At 36.3% G+C, this 19,738-nt stretch overlaps 1 protein-coding gene across 3 annotated transcripts in view; it reads right to left on the bottom strand.

Moving 5' to 3' along the window:
- Positions 1 to 19,738, bottom strand: part of ATRNL1 (attractin like 1) — a 524,212-nt gene that overhangs the window by 350,820 nt on the left and 153,654 nt on the right. For all 3 annotated transcript variants that reach the window (XM_064464229.1, XM_064464230.1, XM_064464227.1), the window contains exon 20: positions 8,141 to 8,234. In XM_064464229.1, coding sequence (XP_064320299.1) covers positions 8,141 to 8,234 — 94 coding nt within the window. The remainder of the gene's footprint in view (positions 1 to 8,140; positions 8,235 to 19,738) is intronic.

Below are 19,738 nucleotides of genomic sequence, written 5' to 3'. Positions count from 1 at the left end.
ACACATAAAATGGTTAGGTCACGCACACGGTGCCCGGCTATACTGAGGTACGGAAGTTCGTTAATAAGGAGTAGTAAAAAGTACTCTACTAGAATAATTCACAGATGTTACCCTATACAGGACAATTTATGATCTGTGAGACTTATTATAGCTCCTGTGAACAATGACAGTTCATAATCCAACCACAGCAGCATGAAAAGAACAGAATAATTATATTAATGGTTAACAGAGGTAGTGATCATGATACTCAAACTGGTCATATTTATGATTTGTGGGGACCCCAGCATCTTATCTGGACAGAAAGAATAGCCTGTGGGGGTATTTCGTTCATGCAGATTAGGAGAGATAACTGGCTAGTAGACTTGCGTGTTGAGAAGAAGCTGGCCTCCACTGTCAGCAACCTCAAACAAGTTTTTTCTGGAATCTGAACCACACTGTCCCTTGGCTGTCTTACAAGAAATGCTTCGGTCTCCTTTTACATCTTCTCAAAGAAGCAGTCCCAAGAAACAGTGTAACGGCATGCACCGCTCCCATTGGGCTGGTTGCTTTATAAGAGCTGTTCATACTGATTTTTGGCTAATGTTACTTTTCATAAGCCTTGGCCTTGCTAGCTCTTAACTGCAGTTCTAGTCCTGGCCACGGAGAAGCACTGCCAGGGGCCTTCATTGCACACCCTAAAGGACACAAAGCAGCACAGCCCCGACATCGTTTTCAACAGCTTGAACTGGGGGGAAAAAGTGCTCAAATCCTAAGTCTTTGCAACCTGTTGTAACCCCGCCTGAGACTAAGGCGGAATATTGTGCTACACAGATATGTGCAATTCTGGTTTAAAGTTACCCTAGGCAAGGTGTGAAGCCAGCCCAAGACACAAGGCCCTTCGTCCCCTCCTTAGATGTACAGGAACAGCCTCAAAACCTCCAAAACACTTTCTAAAAACAAGGGCAGAAGCTAAGGTCACAACTTCGCTGGAAAACAAAAAATCAGACTTAACAATAAAGCAGTTCTTGGCAGTTATAACCTCCCTTCCTCTCCTCTCCCCAGTAACTTCCAAGTCGCACAGGCTAGCCCTGTTTCTCTTTTTCCTATGTGAGATTAAACATTAGCGTCACTCCCACTCCTAAATTCAGCCCAGTCAGACTCAGTACATACCTAATTAAAGGCAGAATTGTCTTCAGTGTATATTTAGCTTTAAATCTTTATGGGTCTATTTTAGACCTAAAGAACATGCAAACGTGTCTATTCTTGTCAGCTGTGCTACTCTATTATAATAAAAATTATATGTAGAAGCATTACTTTACCTATATAACCTTAAACAATTGGGGCTATAGCAAGACTTAGCACTAAAAATTGTTATAAAGCAAACCCCTTTTGTAAGAAGTGCTAATAGACGCATCCTGAGCACTAGAATTTAAAACAGGTCTCACTGGCACGTCATCCGTGAAAGACTTAGGCAGCCTGCCCTGTTCCACAGCTTCACTGATACATCCTGCACTAAGCAAAACAGATTATTCAAATGCCAATCACTGAATGGTATGGCCCTGGCACAGGAGGAACAATTTTTAAAAACAAGGTACTTTGAAAGAAAATCCAGCACCATAAATTTTTCAGATGGGAAACAAAAAAGATATTACTTAATTAAATCTATATCCAGCATGAATACTAACATAAACCAGTTGTGCACAAGAGACGGGTATACTGCTTGAGTTCCTATTTTACGTCCAGGAGTGTCTGGAAAGTTATCAAGAAAGTCTGTTTTGCTCTGCAGTTTGTATTTTTGGGGGTAGCCTGGAGAGAAAATAATGAATATAAAAAATGCTAGAGAACAACTGAAGCCCAGTGGTGAGTAGATTCTGCTCTGTTTAGCTTGCCAAACCAAAAGACACACTTATATACATGCATACAGTCAGCTATGGAAGAACCTAACTTAGAAGCCAAGAGCAAAATTACTTTATTCTCATGAAAAAAAACCGTTATACCCAAACTGTTCCCGTTTTCCAGACAATTAGTGCCGAACTCAGAAAGATAAAACATATATTTCATCAGAATGGAGCACCTAAGAAAATTACATGTACCATTTTTAATTCAGCTCTTGGCAAGACACATCTTTCTAACTTTACTAGTTTTACGCTGTAATATCAATATTGCAGTGTTCTCAAGATTTAACACATTCACAACTGACTGACAATAGAGTACCAGTATACAAAGCTCTTGGCTAAGTGCCTGCAGCTGCTCCCTTAGCCACTAGCTCCTTCTCATGTCTTCACCAAGAACACTGCCTTCCAGGAACAATACAGGACATTCAAACTCCAGTTCCCTATTTTTACAGTGTTGGGCAATTTCCTGAATAAAATGTAATGTTTGCAATGTAACAATGCTTATGGAAAGTGTTCTTTCACATTTACAGAGAGCCTGCAACTGTGAAAGATCCCAGAGCGCCTCATGAACCTTACATGTCGTATACTGAATATACTGAAGTAGAGAAAGTGAGCCTACCGCAGCACAAAAAAAGGCTGATGGTGACATACAATCCTGCCAAAAGCCATTTTAAAACATACTGTACAACGCCTGTTCCAAATCACAAACTTAGTTTTTAATCTAAAATTCGAAGAAAAATAATCTCAAGTGTTTTAAGTGCCTGATATTTGCTTTCTGACTGTTTAATCCACTAAAGTGCATTTGGGTCATGTTCGGAAGCTCTGATATTAGACATATTGTTTAAATGAAAGCTGCAATTTAAGCAAAAATAATTGATGCCAGAAACACAATTTAAATTAAAAAAAACCAAAGTATCTCAAGTCCTTGAAAGATCTGGCAACAATAACTACACATAAAACAAAAATTTAGTCCATTTAAAACATACATTTAATAGTGAAGTGTATTATTTTATTTTTGTCCATAGCAACCTAACGATCTCTGTATTGGAGAACTAGCTGAGGGCTTGAACCTATCCTTACAGAAGCAAGTTAAAATTTTCAGGCAGGTAGATAAGAACAGAGGCAGTCACTAAATCCACCTAGATCTACATGCCAGATTTTGCTGGAATTCTCCTTGAAACATCACAGCTAATGGAGTAACAGGCATAGGTACAAAGTTTTCTGGTAAATGGAAAACTCAAGCATCGGAGTCAGCATGAACAAGGAGAAAACTCCCCACATCAAACACATTCAAACATATAAAACTAATGATGGAATATGACCAAATGAAAGTAAAAGGAAAAAAATCTTGAAAAAAATTAAAATACACTTTCCTCTAGTATTTTAAAGCATTAAATATTATACTTTTAACTTCACTTTAGAAAAACACAGATCACCATAGTAACTAGTAATAAATGGATTCCACACTCTATGAGGAAAAGTAATTCTTCAATAGAAGAAGCTTTATCAGACTTCCAACAACTAGAATCTCCCTGGGTTGTTTTTGTTTGTTTGTTTGTTTGGGGTGGGGGTGGGGTGGGTGGTGGTGGGGGGGTGTGTGTGTGTCTTTGATAAAGGAAATTCTAATAAAGTGAATTTGTTATATGATTGTTGTCAGTTTTTCCCCCGATGGAAAGCAGAAAGCAGAGCTCTGAGAGGAAATAACGGGGAACAGATTTACTCTGCTATCAGCAAATAAAGCTGCAATGAAATCAATAGAATGGTGAATTTGACTCATAACCCAGTATATTTTTACCTGCCTTTCCATCCAGTAAGAGGAATTATACCATTCTGTGAAGGGGAATTATACAGGAGAGGACAGCTGGATATTTTTAAAGTTTGCATACAGTGAAGACTTTACCAAATAAACAGGGCATATTTTAATAAATAAAATAGTATTTCTTTCCCCTTTTCAGAAGAAATAACAGTATGACTGAGAAATGAATAGTCTGAATATTTATTAGAATTTAATTTAGCAATAGTTTTAGCAACGTTTTATTCCAGAATACCCTGGATCTATAAATTTTATACTCTTAAATTTATCCTTCTTACAACTACATGAAATATACTATGATATATGATAGTTAAAATAAGGATTTTTCCCTGCCCTGATATTTTATTTCCACCTAGCAGCTCTTTGTTACAGAAGTCTTGAAGCCCAGTTTTTGCCCAGTTCTTAGACTTTTATGGAAGTTTTTTTTTTGTTTTTATTTTCGGGTTTTTACACAGAACAACAGACGTTCTCAACATTTTAATGTTTCCTGGTTAGGTAAAATAATTATTATTCTGATTTCTGCCTGGGGACTTAGATACACTAAAATGATATCTACCCTGCCCATCATTCAAAGATACAGTTTCAACACCAGCAGGACAGGTCCAATAGCCTAAAATCTGCCTCAGCAGAAAGTACTTAACAAGAGAGATTGATTTCCTTCTCCCAGAACTACAGCAATGGCTGTAACTGGGAAGTACGGTGCCATAAATGTTACAGTACATCCAGTAAAAACTGACAATTTGAAAAATTCACGATAAAACCCTGTTTCCACCAAGCATTTGGAACACCGTAACCTTTCCAGGTGCTTGTAATACGTCCAGATTTACAAGGGATGACAAAAGCTACAGACACATCTCCAGGTGAAGGTTGTCTCTTGGAAGAGCCCAGACATACTGAAACTCCTCAAAGGATGATTTAACTACTCAGTTAATTCTATAATTTTCATAATTTTCTTCCTTGCATCTAGTAAAAGTTCTCTCATTTAATATAAAAAACTGAATTTTGAAACATCCCCTTAGCATATTCTTTACATTTCCATAGGCCTATTCCTGAAAACTTATCTGTGTATATAATCCTGCAGATGGATACAATGAGACCTCTGTAGACAAAATGCTATGAGGGAAAAAAATGAGCAGCTAGCAAATGAAATATTACAGGAAATTAAATGAAGTTACTTTAAAGTAACAGTTTTACCTAAAAATATGTTTTAAGTCAATATGTTTTTCCTGTTGCTATCAATGGCACATTTTATTATTAAAATTAGGGGGGGGGAAAATCTAAGTATTTTACTTGTATCTGTTTTTATTGTTTTACCTTCTAGTTAGTTTAAATAATCTAACCACTCTAATCAGTTCCTCCTGATTAGGAGATCTTTACAGGTTTTTACCAAATGAAACTACCTACTTAAAGGAAACAAAAATATTTCTTCTTGGAAAAAATGTTATCACGTGTCATTAAAGAAACATTGTAAAACAGAATGCTCAAAGCTGCTTTAAGGTGCTAATTTTGATTTAAACTGCCACTGTGCTTCATGCTGTCCAACAGAATAATTCGGAAATTAATATAACCGATAGATGGATATGCTAATAAATAAAAAATATGAAAAAATAAGGATCCTCCATAAAAACACAAATAACTAGCTGCTCTTACAGTGGGGGGGGGAACAGAAAAGTGTTGTAAAGTTGGAATTTTCACAAAAATCCTTATTTTAGAAATCAGAGAGCTATAGGTTTGCTGCTGAAATTGCACAAAAGCCACAATTTCTATCCAGACCTATGGAGAACAGTATTCACACTTTGAATCAAATTGCAGATGATTTATGCAGAATATAATAAGGTAATAAATAGAAGTAAAGCATTTAGCTGATTTAAAATAATCCTTATCTTGTAGATAACTACCATGTATGTATTTTGACAATGGAATATGATATTTTCAAAACCGGTTTTGAGTCTAAGTATAATTTTTAAAGAGAAAATAGGGCATTTTTTAAACATAATACGAATCTGATCCCATTTGTATTCTTCATATCAAGTTTACAAATTAGATGGCAATACGGGATTGGATACAGTGTTTCAGGAGTGACCTATTTTTACTGTTGTTATCTCCTGATGTTCTAAGGGAAATATTTAAAAACAAGATTTGACTGAAACTTCCATACATGAATGGATCACTCTCCCAAACCAAGCATCAGAGTAAAATGACAAATCCTAAGTGTATCATCCCTCAACATGTCCTAAAACTCTAAATCTGTTGTTATCAGCTTTCCTCAGGATATCCACTGATCTTAACAATGAGTCTCTAGTGTTGAAATTCTATCCTAGTTAGTCTCCTAATATGTTCAAAGTGTCTATAACTGGAACTGGTCTCTTTCTACATGTGCTGTCATAAACTCGATCCTCTACATAGCCTTTTTTCAAATTTGGTTTTAAATAACAGAGTTAGGAAAGGACTTAAGAGCAACAATTCAATTTTTATGCTAATATTTCTGTCTATAAACCAAACAGATGTGAAGCTCACCATCTGAAATGTGATCAGAGCCAAAACCAATTTGAAAATGGCTGCTCTGCAGAGTTTATTTCATCCAAAAGAAAGCATTTGGAATACCAAATGCTTTAACAACACAGCTTGTCCTGGATAAGTCTTTGGCCTGCGTAAGAATCTAGGAAGGGGAACGTATTACATGTGACAAAACCAGGGATTTTCAGTCTGAAATTGTTAAGTTTACTCTGAAATATCAAAATTCCAATCCCTGTTTCCTCCATTTTGTGGAATTGCTGTAACTCTTCACAAGGACAACCAAATCCACGACCACAACAACCTGTTCTCTTCTGGTTCAGTAAATTAGATAAAAAAAACTTTTATGACAGAAATAAACTCAGGACAGCAAACTGATACGGCTGAGCAGCACAATCGACCGTATGAGACAAAGTTCCAAATCAGAGCAGAGAAAACGATGATGAAACAGACACAAGACAAAGGGAAAGCAATAGCGAAATAAGTACATGAAATACAAACCAGGGAAAAGGTCTATACAGAGCATCTTAGGCTGAATGGTAGTTGGAGGGAATTAGAGTTACGAGCAAAGAAACTGTTTCCTGCAGTTCAAGTGTTACGATGCACAGAGGAGTAGATTTTCCATTTTTTTTCCCATTCTTTGTAAACAGGTAGAATGGCATCCACATATGCCCGGGCCACGCACTGGTAATCAAACCACTCATTAACATTTTTAAACGATTAATTGTTTGTACACAAAAAGAGGAAAAAACAACTTCTCAGTGAAGACTTAATTCAGAGTTTAAATGTATTATCAACTCCTCAGCTTTCATCATGATAAAAATTCATCATTTAGTCCTAAAATCTTGGTGCCCCATCTCATCCTGAGAGTCTAGCATTAGCTAGACAAAAAGTCCCAGAGGTACCAGTGAAACAGTTACCTGCCAGCACAGCTCTTTCTCACAAATGTACACATTGCTTCCACAACAAATATTTTTGTTTCTTGGCTAATTACCAAGCAAAGTGTAAGGGTAGGATTCAGGCCAGTTCATTAAGTATGTCAAAGATGAATCCACAGATCCAGTGAAAGAATGTGCCTCATGGCAGGCAGAACATAACCTTCTGGCACCTCTCCCTGCTGGACGGGAGTAAGCTGTATTTATGCCTTTTCCCCGGTTCCAATCACCATTGCGAAGACAATTTTGTGGCCAGATACTATTGAAAATAACTATAATTGCAACAGGAATAAGATTCCTATTGGACAATGCAGTGGAGAGGATAGAATGAACTGAAAGAAACATCTTTAAATATAAGGCGATTCACAGTTAACTTTAATGTGTTATTTCTCCTACTTGACAGGTCACTCCACTTCAGTGGTTCCTCGTTCTCAGTCCTCCCATTTCTTATGTCCTATTTTAAGTTGGAAGCTCTTCCTCTAAACACACACAATAAGCTATTACAGTACAAAACAAGATACGCTAATTGTACTTTCCATGACAGGTCTACACATCCCTCTGTTCAAGATTTAATGATATGGGAAAATGTCTAAACCACTGTGCACCTTAATACGTTTACAAAACTCTCAAAATCTAATCACTGCAGATTCTGATCAAGACACGTAACAAATGTACTGAATACAACTACAAATTTCACAGACATTTTTAACTTAGAATAATTACAGGTAATTCTCCAGTGACATATTTTTACATAATATATTTTTAAATCTCTAGTGACTGCAAAATATTAATAATATTGTGATGTAATTCTTTAACAAAAGACTTAGCTATATTGACATTTCCTAAGAAATGTAGGGAACACTAAATTCATCATTAAAACATTAGTCATGTTTCAATCATGTGTCAATCACAAAATCCAAAACCAAATTCCAAAAGGAAAAAAAAAATTATTATACACTAGGCATGAATTGCATTAACTTCGGGCTACACTGAATTGTACTTACAGTTGACACTGGTCTCCTTTGATTCCTTTAGTTGTGCAGAAACATTTTCCTGTTTGCATGTGACAAATATTTGCATGTCCACTGCACGTGCAAGCTATAAAATCAAAAAGGAAAAGTGAGAATTCTTCACCTGTATTTTACTTTATAACTAAAGGAATTTTCATGGATTTCAATACTACATCCTAAACACATTTTCTACAAGGTGTATTAAAAATATATTACTATTTCAATTATAAGCTGCTTTGAAGAATATTTCACTAGCACATCATTTAGTTTATTTTCTGTAGAGTTTAGAACTATGCATGTGTCATATGGGGCTCTCCTCTACGCCTTAAATAATAGCAGTTTGAGAACAGACATTAAAGTCTACCTTGTCAATGCACAATACAGAAAATTATTAACAATACATCTTTCCTGTACAAGGTGAAATCCCGAGCAATGGCAAAAGCAATGACAAAATTCCATTAGTTTCAAATGTCTAATTAAAGAAAGTATTATTGCAGATGTTTGGTAAAATGTCTAATACAATTGGAACCCTTGCTTTTGACAAAAGTGAACAAAAAGAAAGCTTTGAAACCATTTGAACAAAGGCAGAGTTAATACTACAATTATGGCCCACAACAAGAATAGTCTAGAAGCAAAAAAACGGCACCTTTAAAAGCTCCTGAAATTTGAACTGAAAGAGAATCGCAGAAACATCATCATCACTCCACTCCTCTTTATCAGTGGCTGAAGTAAATCTCTCCACAGCGGTCTGCTCACTGATTGTCACCTCAAAACAAGCCTTCATGTTCCCGGTTATTGAGCTTTCTTTTTGCTTTTCCTTCCCACGTTTATACAAATGACTATCTTGTTTAGGCAGCCCTCCCTCTTTTCTAACCAAGCATGCAAAACTAAATAACCTCCCTCTGGTAAACGTGTCAGTAAGTTCCCACACCACACTGGAAAATTACCAGCTAATATTCACACTACACCTAAAGTCTTTCCTTCACACAAAGTAACTCTGTACCTATCTTGACGATCATATTCTGCTTTCACTGAAGTTTTAATTATGACTAAGATTTAATACGGGGCTCCTGCTTGTGAACTGATACGTTACTAAGTGGTGACCTGTATATAATAATTTAATTTCCACTTCATAATCCTAGTATTGAATTTCTATCAGAGGGATTGAGTTTTAACGTTCCCATCCTACTGATAAGGAATAACACACAATGCACACTTCTGCGCCAGTGTCCCATACCACACACACTCCAATGTCTCTGCCCAGCCTAAGGCAAATAGGGAAAAAGGTAATATTACAACCAGACTGGAACCACAATTAAACATAAGATACTATTGACAGAATATTTCTACGTCAGGAATCCTACGGTTTGTTCAGCCTTCAGAACTTGTTGAATAGGCAGCTGATGCTGAAGGAGAGATTCTTACTGAAGAGGTACTAGAGAAACACGTACCAGGCATTTCTATGCAGCATATAGTGATGTAACACACTTTTCTATCTTTCATAAAACAGTTTGTGTCATTTCTGAAGAACACCTACAGTTACCACAGAGTGCAAAATTTTGTAATTTTGCTATGATCTTGATGCTCTACAATAAATGTTCATTGAGGTGCTGCTACTATATAATCAGTTACATTTTCCTAAATCCATTCATGTTTTTCCCTCTATGTTTATGGAATGATTCTTTAGGCACTTTAAGCTGGAAAAGCTTCTTCTCAAAAGATAACTTTAATTGTGTAAATCTTTGCTGTGCTTTCAGTGAGAAACAAAGGAATATATTCTTAACAGCTTATTCTGCTTATGGTTAATTGCTCTTAACAGTAAAGGATCTAAAAGGCTGCATTCCAAACCATATTCCAAAAGCTGTCAATATATTGACAAATACAGAAGCTATTACCAACCATCCTTAGTTGATTACTCCCACACTTATTGCTCACTTAATAGGAAGTAGATCGTAAATGTGGAAGTGGAACTTCCTTGAGTCGCCTTCATTTAGTAAAAGTATTTAAACACTAAGTTATAAAAGCCTTCGGACACTACACACCCTCATTAGCTTCTTGGAAAAAAGGGCGGTAAAATGGATTATACAGTAAAAGTAACAGACGTAGGCATATGAGACTTTGTGGAAGGGTAAAACCTTTTCCTTTGGCAGCTCAGACATGACTTGTACACCCAGTCCATGAAATTACTGCTAAATCAAACTTTTCAGCACCATTTATCCCCAGGGACATCTAAATCAAATCAGCACCTATATAGTGCACTTGAGTGTACTATGTGCTCACTCACACAGCAATCCAGAGATGAACTCCTCTCCCATCAGCCAGGTATCTCCTTCCATTTAAACTGTGTCATGTTTTAGTCACTGCACTCTCTCTTTGGAGTTTCCTGGATTTACACTGGAAAATTGTTAATTATCATAAACATCTGATGGAATTTATTTTCCCATGGACTCATGTCTAAATTTTGACCTATGCATATTCATAGTGCACGCAAGTAAAGGGTACGTTCATAGTTTGGTCTCCCTCATCAAAACCACCAACATGGCTGCTCTACCTGCATTTTCATGACACATATGAAACTTCTATAGTGCTGAGATCAGTACGGTTGGAAAAGGAGAAGGAAGGAGTTCAGAAGCCTCAGAACCTTGTATTCTGGATTCCTTGTCAATGAAACAGCTAGTTCTGACAAGCGCAGCAGCTGATTTTCTTCTATTAAAAGATGAAGAGAAATTACTCTTATTGATTAAGTTCCTAGTAATTTAACAGTTCCCTGGATAACACCTTGAAAAGGACATCAGGAGCTAATCACTTCTACATTATTTTTAAAATCTCATCTGGACAAATTTTATTTAACAGTGTGAATGCATATTTTAATTAATCTCAGACTTGCAAGACTCTGATGAAAAATGGATTCCTCCCAGTCTGTGAACCTCTATCTGGGAAGTAACTTGAAAAACAAAATACATATAAGCCATCCCCTGTTGTTATTGAAGGAATGTAAATATATGTTATGGAACAAATGCAACAGCAGAAGCAAGATGATATTACAGTACATTCAGTATAAGAAATTCTAGATACCATTATCTTTGTGCCTCACTGCAAGTTTTTTCCATTGGCCTACTTCTGAATAATACACAACAAATTACAGGCTTTGAATATGAAGTATGTTTACTAATAAACTGCAACCTAAAGCTACACTTAATTTCAAAGTAACAGATTTACATTCTTCCGTTACCTCAATATTTCCGTACTCCTCTTTCCATATTTTCTTTAATATTTTCTACTTATTTTTCTCTGCTTAACCATTCTCAGTGAAAGTGTCCCTTCTGATAGTACTGTAAGTCAGCAGTTAAAATTGTAGCCACAGTAGTATCTTCCTAATCTAGTATCTAATACTAGTAGAAATATGCCAAATCTTGGAATCAGTTTTAAAAACATATTTTGTAGCAATAGTTCTCAGCTGGTAGAAGTCAGCACAAGAGCTACAATTTGTTTTCCATATTTTTTTGAGGTCCCATCTCTCTCCACCCCCATGCCCTCATTTTCAAGGAATGAGGCTTAAGTTCCAGCAGCAGCAGCTAAAACCTGTATTAACTTTTTTTCTTCCAAAAAAGGACAGTTGCCATCTTTAATCTTGACCTAAAGAAATATTTAACATTATTCTTTTCTTTGTAAGAACTCACTAAAGCTGAAGGAAAAGGAAATGAGTTAAGAGTTAAAATGAAAGCTATACTTAATACTTTACATTTCAAATGCTTCTCTCCTTCCCACCCGCCCTGTGTATTTAATAAAAGGTTTAAGAATTTGAGCAGAACTGCATGGTAGTAAGCAGAGATTTCTGACTGAAAATGCCAGGCTCAGACTACTTAATGCTAGATGGTGGGAGGATCACATTATCACTTTTGATTTTCTGAGCCCGTCTGCTCCATCTTAATTATCATATCTGAGACACTGTCAAGGGAAACGTCTGTGATCCCATTTTTGTGCCTAAGTGTTCTCCTACAACATAGTATTTTCTGTGACTGTGTACGAAGTTAGCTATGCCATCCCACTGAGATTCTCAGCCAGTAAGGACAGTTTCAGCTTCTGCCACGTTCAAGCATTTTACCAAGTTTCAGCATCTTTTAACCAATTTCCTTTCTCCCATTTAGTTCCCATGTCCTTCAGAGTGGATTTTTGATAGCCACTATTCATTCACATGTCCAGTTCAGCACAGTGTGAATCTTTTGCACTGTCACACGTCTCAAGTAATGTTATGTTGATAGCAATGCATTTTCTACCATGATTATGCTTTAAAAAAGGTCCAGTTCTTAACAGGAATTATTTTATTTGGGGCACTGACATAGGGCTTAAATATTAGAGGATGAAGCATGCCTACATAGATTTGCCGGGTTAAGAGAAATTAAATATAAGCAGAAACAATCTTTATGCTTTTGGATAGGGATATTGCATCCCTAACAGAAAAATAGAAACAAATAGAAATATAACATCACTTACAAGCCCAGTAGGGAAAGGTTCTGTAAACTTGGGGGTTTTTTTTCTTTAAAGTGCTCCTTTTTAAAAAAAAAAAAAAAAAGAGAAATCTAGAGTCAACCTTTGGCCCTATCCTCAAAAAAACCACATGACCAACATTGAAAACTAGTTTCACCAGTGCCATTATCCCTTTTGCTGAGTACCACCACGTAAACAGCAGTACAAGACTGTTAGAGACATGATTATTTACAGGGTGCACCAGATTCAGATTCTACTGCCATATGACATATTCCTGCACTCATAGCAGCATCATACTCAGACATTTTCAGGAGGTTACGATGACACTAATCCTCTCTTAAATCTTCCCTGACAGCCATCAATGCTGAAAATAGCTTGAAATCCTGCTCTAACTTTATAGCAAGTTTAATATACAATAACATTTTAACAGTCTTATTGTGTTCACATTCTCTATTTCCTCCTAACTTAAGTACTCATATTCAGTATTCAAAATTCAGAAATAAATCTCTGCAAAACAACTAGTTATAATGAAATATAGAGACTTTTCTTCTATATATATATATATAAAAATATGGTAAAAATTTGCATTCCAAAACACTACTGACTTTAAATAATAACAGTATATTAACTCCAGGCAATGTATTTTCAATGAGATAATCACATCTCTAAAATACAACAGGGACTGACAGTATATCATAGCTCCTTTTACCTCATGGGAAAGAAGTGCATCTGTCGTTCTGTATTTCATAATCCAGACAGGGTTAACAGTTTTTAATTATAAGGACAAGATTAAGACTCAAAATAAATGCCAGTTTCTGCTGGATTTCAGAACCTTCTACTAGGCAAGAATTATCATTGGCCTTACACCTTCCAAAATAAATTGCAGTACGTGAAACACAGAAAGACTTGTTACCAATGCTTATACTTCACTTAAGGATACAAGAAAAGACGGCAATTTTAATTGTCACAATTTTGTGTGTGAATAACTCTGCACAGAATATAGACACAGAAATATATTTTAATTCAAAATATATTGTACAACTCTGAGGGAGACTTGATTTCGTGTTGCAAATTCCTGCCCAAACATGTCCATTCTTTAAATCAGCTTTCAAAATTTAAAAAATTCTAAAAAATTCTTCTTGCAAGTAAGACCAGAAACTTTAGATGCAGTAATTTGAAACCATTCATTCACTCCCATCATGACCAAGAAACATGAGTTAAGTACACCAAATTGTATAAACTGTCTCCAGTTTGAGCTTTAATAACGAGTTCTGATCACTTCTGTGTTCTAGGTATAGACACACCTTAGAAATTCAATCCTCTGTAGACACTGAAGATGATCCCCCAGACTGACTGGCAAGATTTAAAGTTAATGTCTCATTAATACCAGGTATTTTAATGCAGATAATGAGTGGAATTCTGTAACAAATCTCCCAGTCAACCCCCTCCTACTATGCTTTGGTTTGTACCGTACTCCATGTCCATGAACTCAGTTTCAGAGGAATGAAATCAGAACAGAAGATGGTCACAGGACCACAGAGGCCATTAAGGGACTGAAGTATCTTTCATATTAGGAGAGGCTGAGAGCTGCAATTCAGCCTGCAGAAGAGAAGTCTCAGGGGGATTTTGCCAATGTGTATAAATACCTGATGGGAGGGAACTAGACTCTTAGTAGCACATGCTGACGGAGCAAGAGGAAATCCCTTCAAAACACAAGAAAGCACTTTTCTTACTGTGAGGGTGACCTATTGCACTGCTGTAGGTGCACGTGTGCTCTGTGCAGCAGCTCTGGATAGAAACAGTGAGTTCAGCCCGACTTCAAGAGTCTTCCCATACTACTGTATGCACTCTTCTCCAACTTGGGTTTACATTATTGTGCTGGTTTTGGCTGGGATAGAGTTAATTTTCTTCATAGCAGCTAGTAAGGGGCTGTGTTTTGGATTTGTGCTGGAAACAGTGTTGACAACCCAGGGATGTTTTCGCTACTGAGCGGGGCTTACACAGAGTCAAGGCCTTTTCTGCCCCTCACGCCACCCCACCACTGAGTGGGCCGGGGGGCACAAGGAGCCGGGAGGGGACACGGCTGGGACAGCTGACCCCAGCTGACCCCAGGGATGTCCCACACCATATGACGTCATGCTCAGCATACAGAGCTGGAGGAAGGAGAAGGGGGCGGGGGGGGGATGTTCAGAGTGGTGGCATTTGTCTTCCCAAGCAACTGTTACACATGATGGAGCCCTGCTTTCCTGGGGATGGCCAACACCTGCCTGCCCATGGGAAGGGGTGAATGGATTCCTTGAGTTTGCCTTGCTTGCACATGTGGCTTTTGCTTTCCCTGTTAAACTGTCTTTATCTCAACCCATGAGTTTTCTCACTTGTACCCTTTGGATTCTCTCCCCCATCATCCCACCAATGGGAGTGAGTGAGTGAGTGGCTGGGTGGTACTTAGTTGCCGGCTAGGGTTAAACCACAACAATTATGCACACATGTTTCCATTTGAACAGTTATTTTAAATACTTAACTACCATGCAAACATTTTATCAATTATTAAACATTTTAAGTAAATAAACAAAAATTTATAATAATAATCTATGGCTTACAATAAAAAGCCTGCTTAAAATATAACATTTTTAACTTATTTTGTCATGTTATTTTTACATATTAACTGAATTTGTGACATTAGAGATTTAAAAACAACCACAAAAACCACACCCTCGCAAATTCTACTCTTATTTTTAAGGAAATAGTGGTTCACACTACTCTTTTGTACAACATACAGATTCTAAGAGCAACAGAAATATTATATGAAAACAATATAATACAGTAGAGTAAATCCATGCTGTAAAATCACAACCCTGTAGAATTTAGTAAATAATAAATCCACAGCATGATTGATTCTGAGTTGCTAACTCAGCATACAAATGTTCTTGCTGATGCTGACAACAAAAGAATACCCATCACTATTTCCATGAAGCATGCATTTTAGACAATTGAATTTAAAAACACTTATTGCTTAACCCCCGTCTCCAACATACAGCTGCAAGAGCAATTTTTCTCTCAAACGGAGCTCACTACAAATGGTACCTTAACTTAATACGTTTGCTTATTTCAAATATTACTAAACCAGTAGCTGCACACAGATAATTCCTTTAAGACACCTTGCTGATTATTTCTTTTTTAAAGAAAAGCCATGACAATGACTAAATATTGAGGTGCACTGCTTTGATTTTTGTAATGTGCAAGGCATAAGTTGTATCAAAAACCATACACGTTGTATAACAAAAATACACACGTATCAGAAAACCCCATACATATCAAAACACACATAGGTTGTGTTTTACAAAAAGGAGATACAGGCTTTCTCATGCAGCTAGGCTAAGAAAGAAACTCGAGTATAAACATACATTAGATATAACATTGTAATGCTCAATTTCACTGTAAATGTTCACTTAAGTAATCCATAAGTCTACTCATGAGAACTGCCCTTCTGAGCCAATTTTCTACGTTAGTAATATTACAAACCTGTCTAGTCACTTATTTTTCTAGAAACATGTATTCAACTGGAAGACCCTGATACCCTTTTAGCGTTCAACAATTACTTTTATAGGAAATACATCCATTTAACCTTTGAGACAGACAATGTAAAAGCAAACAGATTTGCCCAACACTTATGGAACGTCACTAATTGAGCAGCATTAAAATTAGGCTAAAGAACATCTGTAAAGCAATGAACTATAAAAATACATGTTAAAAAAAAAGTTGGTATTAGAAAGGACTACTGTCTTCTAGCAAGCCCTTCAGAAGTTCATGCAGGTCAAATGCAACTGTCATTTTATAGTGGCACAATTAACCTTCATAAGTCAGTCTTATTAGGCTAATTAGCACATAAATGACTATTTTTATTTTCATCCTTGCTTTATCTTGTGATTTATCCTTCTTGGGTCTCAAACCAATGTTTTACAGTACAACAGCAGCACAGAAAAGACAAAAATCGTATCTATGTGTATTGACACAGTACTAAGGACTGTGAGATACTATACTTCCCAGTGAAATAAAAGGTAAAAGTAATACATATAGTTTTAGGATCGTGGTAGGACATGGTCTATGTATATGCAGGCTATACGGGAATTCTGCAACCACCCAAATCACGTATGTATCATTTAAAGCAAGGTCAGGTATTCCCAATATTCATAACAATTAGATAATCATTTAACCAGATCAAGACCAGGGGTAAATTTGTTCTGGAACAGGCAAATATGCCAAATCACCCAGGCAGCCGTTTTTGTGAAATTAAACACTCCTCACAGGATTGCAGCTTTTTCAATAGGCACCAAATGCGCTCTCTCAGACTGCAGTGCAGCCTGCCCTCTGCTCTTCCTTGGCATTTTAGAGGCAAACGTGGTGGTTACAGAAATGCTCTTGTCCTTAGCCGCTTCCCGTGCCAAAAGGGCAATTCACCCAAGCCTGAACGTGATTTTAACTTTTTTTCCAGAATTTATAGTCACAGCAAAACAGAGACAATTTCACGTGACCATGACCTAAGCCTACTGAGATCATTTGACTGTTAGCAAGGCAATGACTTTTTTCCTTAAAAAGCAATACTATGTCATGCAGTCAAACAGTCTGGAAACCACAAGCGAAGTTTCCTTCGCTTTTTGAACTGATACATACGTTCCAGAAGTAGGATATTTATTCTAAAGTACCCAAATCAAATCTGGGAAACAACAAACAGGCTGATTTTCTGCTGCAGAAAACAAAATTTAGTTTGGTTACAGCAACACAATCCTATGGCAACCTTTTCTATTTAAAGACTTAAATTTATCCCCAAGCTGTTTTTACACTTTGGCAAAATAACTCTGCAGTGATTGTATTTAATTATTTTTTGTGTTTAAAGTATTCATCCTGAAAAGTGAACTGATTCTGTTTGTTTGTTTGTAATAAATACCTCGCAATCAATCATACTAAAGCTGTCTTTAATCATCAGCAACTAACGTAAAGACAGCTTAGAAAACCACCATTTTCTTTTATACAAGTAGATAATGAAAAAGCAACACAGAAGATTAACACTGAATGACAGGATATTTTCTCTTGTTATGAACTGAACAAAATCTTAAACAATTGACGAGAGTCCTGCTGTGCCTGACTCATGCCAATACTGAACTGTACAGAATACTTATAGCTTGTTCTTGGGATCATTAAGGAGTAATGAGGACAGCACTGTGTACCAGTTAAATGTGCCAAACCACAACATTTCTACAAGAACTCATGAAGTATCACTAACTTCATTTTCTCCATGCTAATCTGTATGAAGAACTGAAACATCTAAAACTGAAAAATTCCAGGTGAAAATATTAAGAGCACTTTATTTGGAGATATGTTTTATATGTCCAACTTAATAGTTTCCTTTTCATTCTTGCCACTTATTCTTTTCATTTTTTAATAAAATATAACATGTTATTAAGAAATAAATAGCCTTCAAATTCACATTTTACAGTGGGTTAAGCTGCAGGTTTTGTGAGTTCAGCTCAAAAACTAAACTCTATATCTGACATGCTGTATATTTCTTAAAGCATGCAAGCATTCAAAGTGATGTTTCTTCCCCTTGTCTAGAAGATGAAAATTATTATTCCTTAAATTGCTTTTAGTTTTCTTGTTTGTGAAAAGGCTTCTTACATGAAAACATAAGATAAAATTAGAGTTGCTTAAAGAGCAACTCATTACTAATCTGGCAGAATAGAACTTTTACTAGGTTTAGTAAAAACTAAAACATTGGGCTTTGTGGGTTTGATTTTTTTTTAAAGGAAAAACACAAGCTGATGAATTTTGTATGCCTTCATCTTTGCATATCCAATAAGAGATATGTTTAAGAAGACTTTTTCAGACACCAAAGGCTTAGTACTTTTTTTTTTCTTTTTTAAATTGTGTCTTCTTAAATGTTCTTGAAAAAGACAGCAACTTCTCCTCTGGCTGTTTTGAAAATTTTGGCTAAAACCCTCCTTTCATCAAAAGACTATTTTTCCCCCTCTCTCTAAATAGAATGTATAAATCCCTAAATTATAACAGAAAAAAAAAAATCAATATTGTTATAAGGCAGTATGTAAAGGAAAACAATTTAAAACCACTCAGTAGTTATTCATAGGGGCTTTAAATAAAAAAAAAATATCCAGTGTAAGGTGAAAAACAACTGAAATCAACGAGTGGTGATTGCAACTATCTGTGTGTATTTGGTCATTCAGAATAAAAGCCCAAAGAAGAGAAATGCCTTACACAATTCATCAGACAAAAACGCCACAAAATGTAAAGCAGTCAGCAGCTCATTTCCCTGTGTTAGCCATTAGGAGATACAAAATACAGATGAATGCATTAAAAATCAGTCATGAGTGAAGCTTTTTTTTTTTCCTTATATAACTAATGCAGTTTGCCATTGTAATGTGTTGCATTTACCACTGAGAAAATGAAGGCAGAATCAACTGCAATCAAACAGAAATGCCATTACAACAGCTTTTTGAGAATCTTCGCTCTACCTGTTGGAAAATGAGTTTTATGATACCTCAAAAGCTATTTTCTCAACAGCCTGTAGGGGGTATCCAAGACCCCTTAAGGGCAAGAGATGACCATTTCAAAGCAAAACGACTACTTCTTGACCCCTCTCTGTCCTGGTGGCATATCCATGTGTAGGGATTAAAACAAGTAACTCCATGGTCTCCTGGGACACCAGGAGATTCGGTCATACCTCTCTGATTGATGTGCAGTCTCTGGTCTAATTTAAACTAGCAGGTACAAAAACAAATTTTAAAAAAATAAAATAAAACAACATTTAAATTATTTTGGGCTGTAAAACTACAGTCAATAATGGAAGACACCATACCGCATGTTACATGTAAGACTGACTGGCTGTCAAGAGAAATATTTGTGGGATTTGCCTGGGGAAGGACTACAGACAGAGATGCTGGAAATTCCGACTGACTGCATTTAAAACTGAAAATAAGAGGAAAGGTGCAAGTGGTTGCAGTAACGAGAGAATGAGAGCTGCTCAGCACCTAGAAACATCCAGAAGGGTAGATTCAGAAATTACAAACAAATTAAATGTCTTTTATATATATA

The sequence above is a fragment of the Phalacrocorax carbo genome, chromosome 12, assembly GCF_963921805.1.
Source record: "Phalacrocorax carbo chromosome 12, bPhaCar2.1, whole genome shotgun sequence".
Taxonomy (NCBI): Eukaryota; Metazoa; Chordata; class Aves; order Suliformes; family Phalacrocoracidae; genus Phalacrocorax; species Phalacrocorax carbo.
Note: the sequence above shows the minus strand (reverse complement) of the source record. Positions and strands in the feature narration are given on the sequence as shown.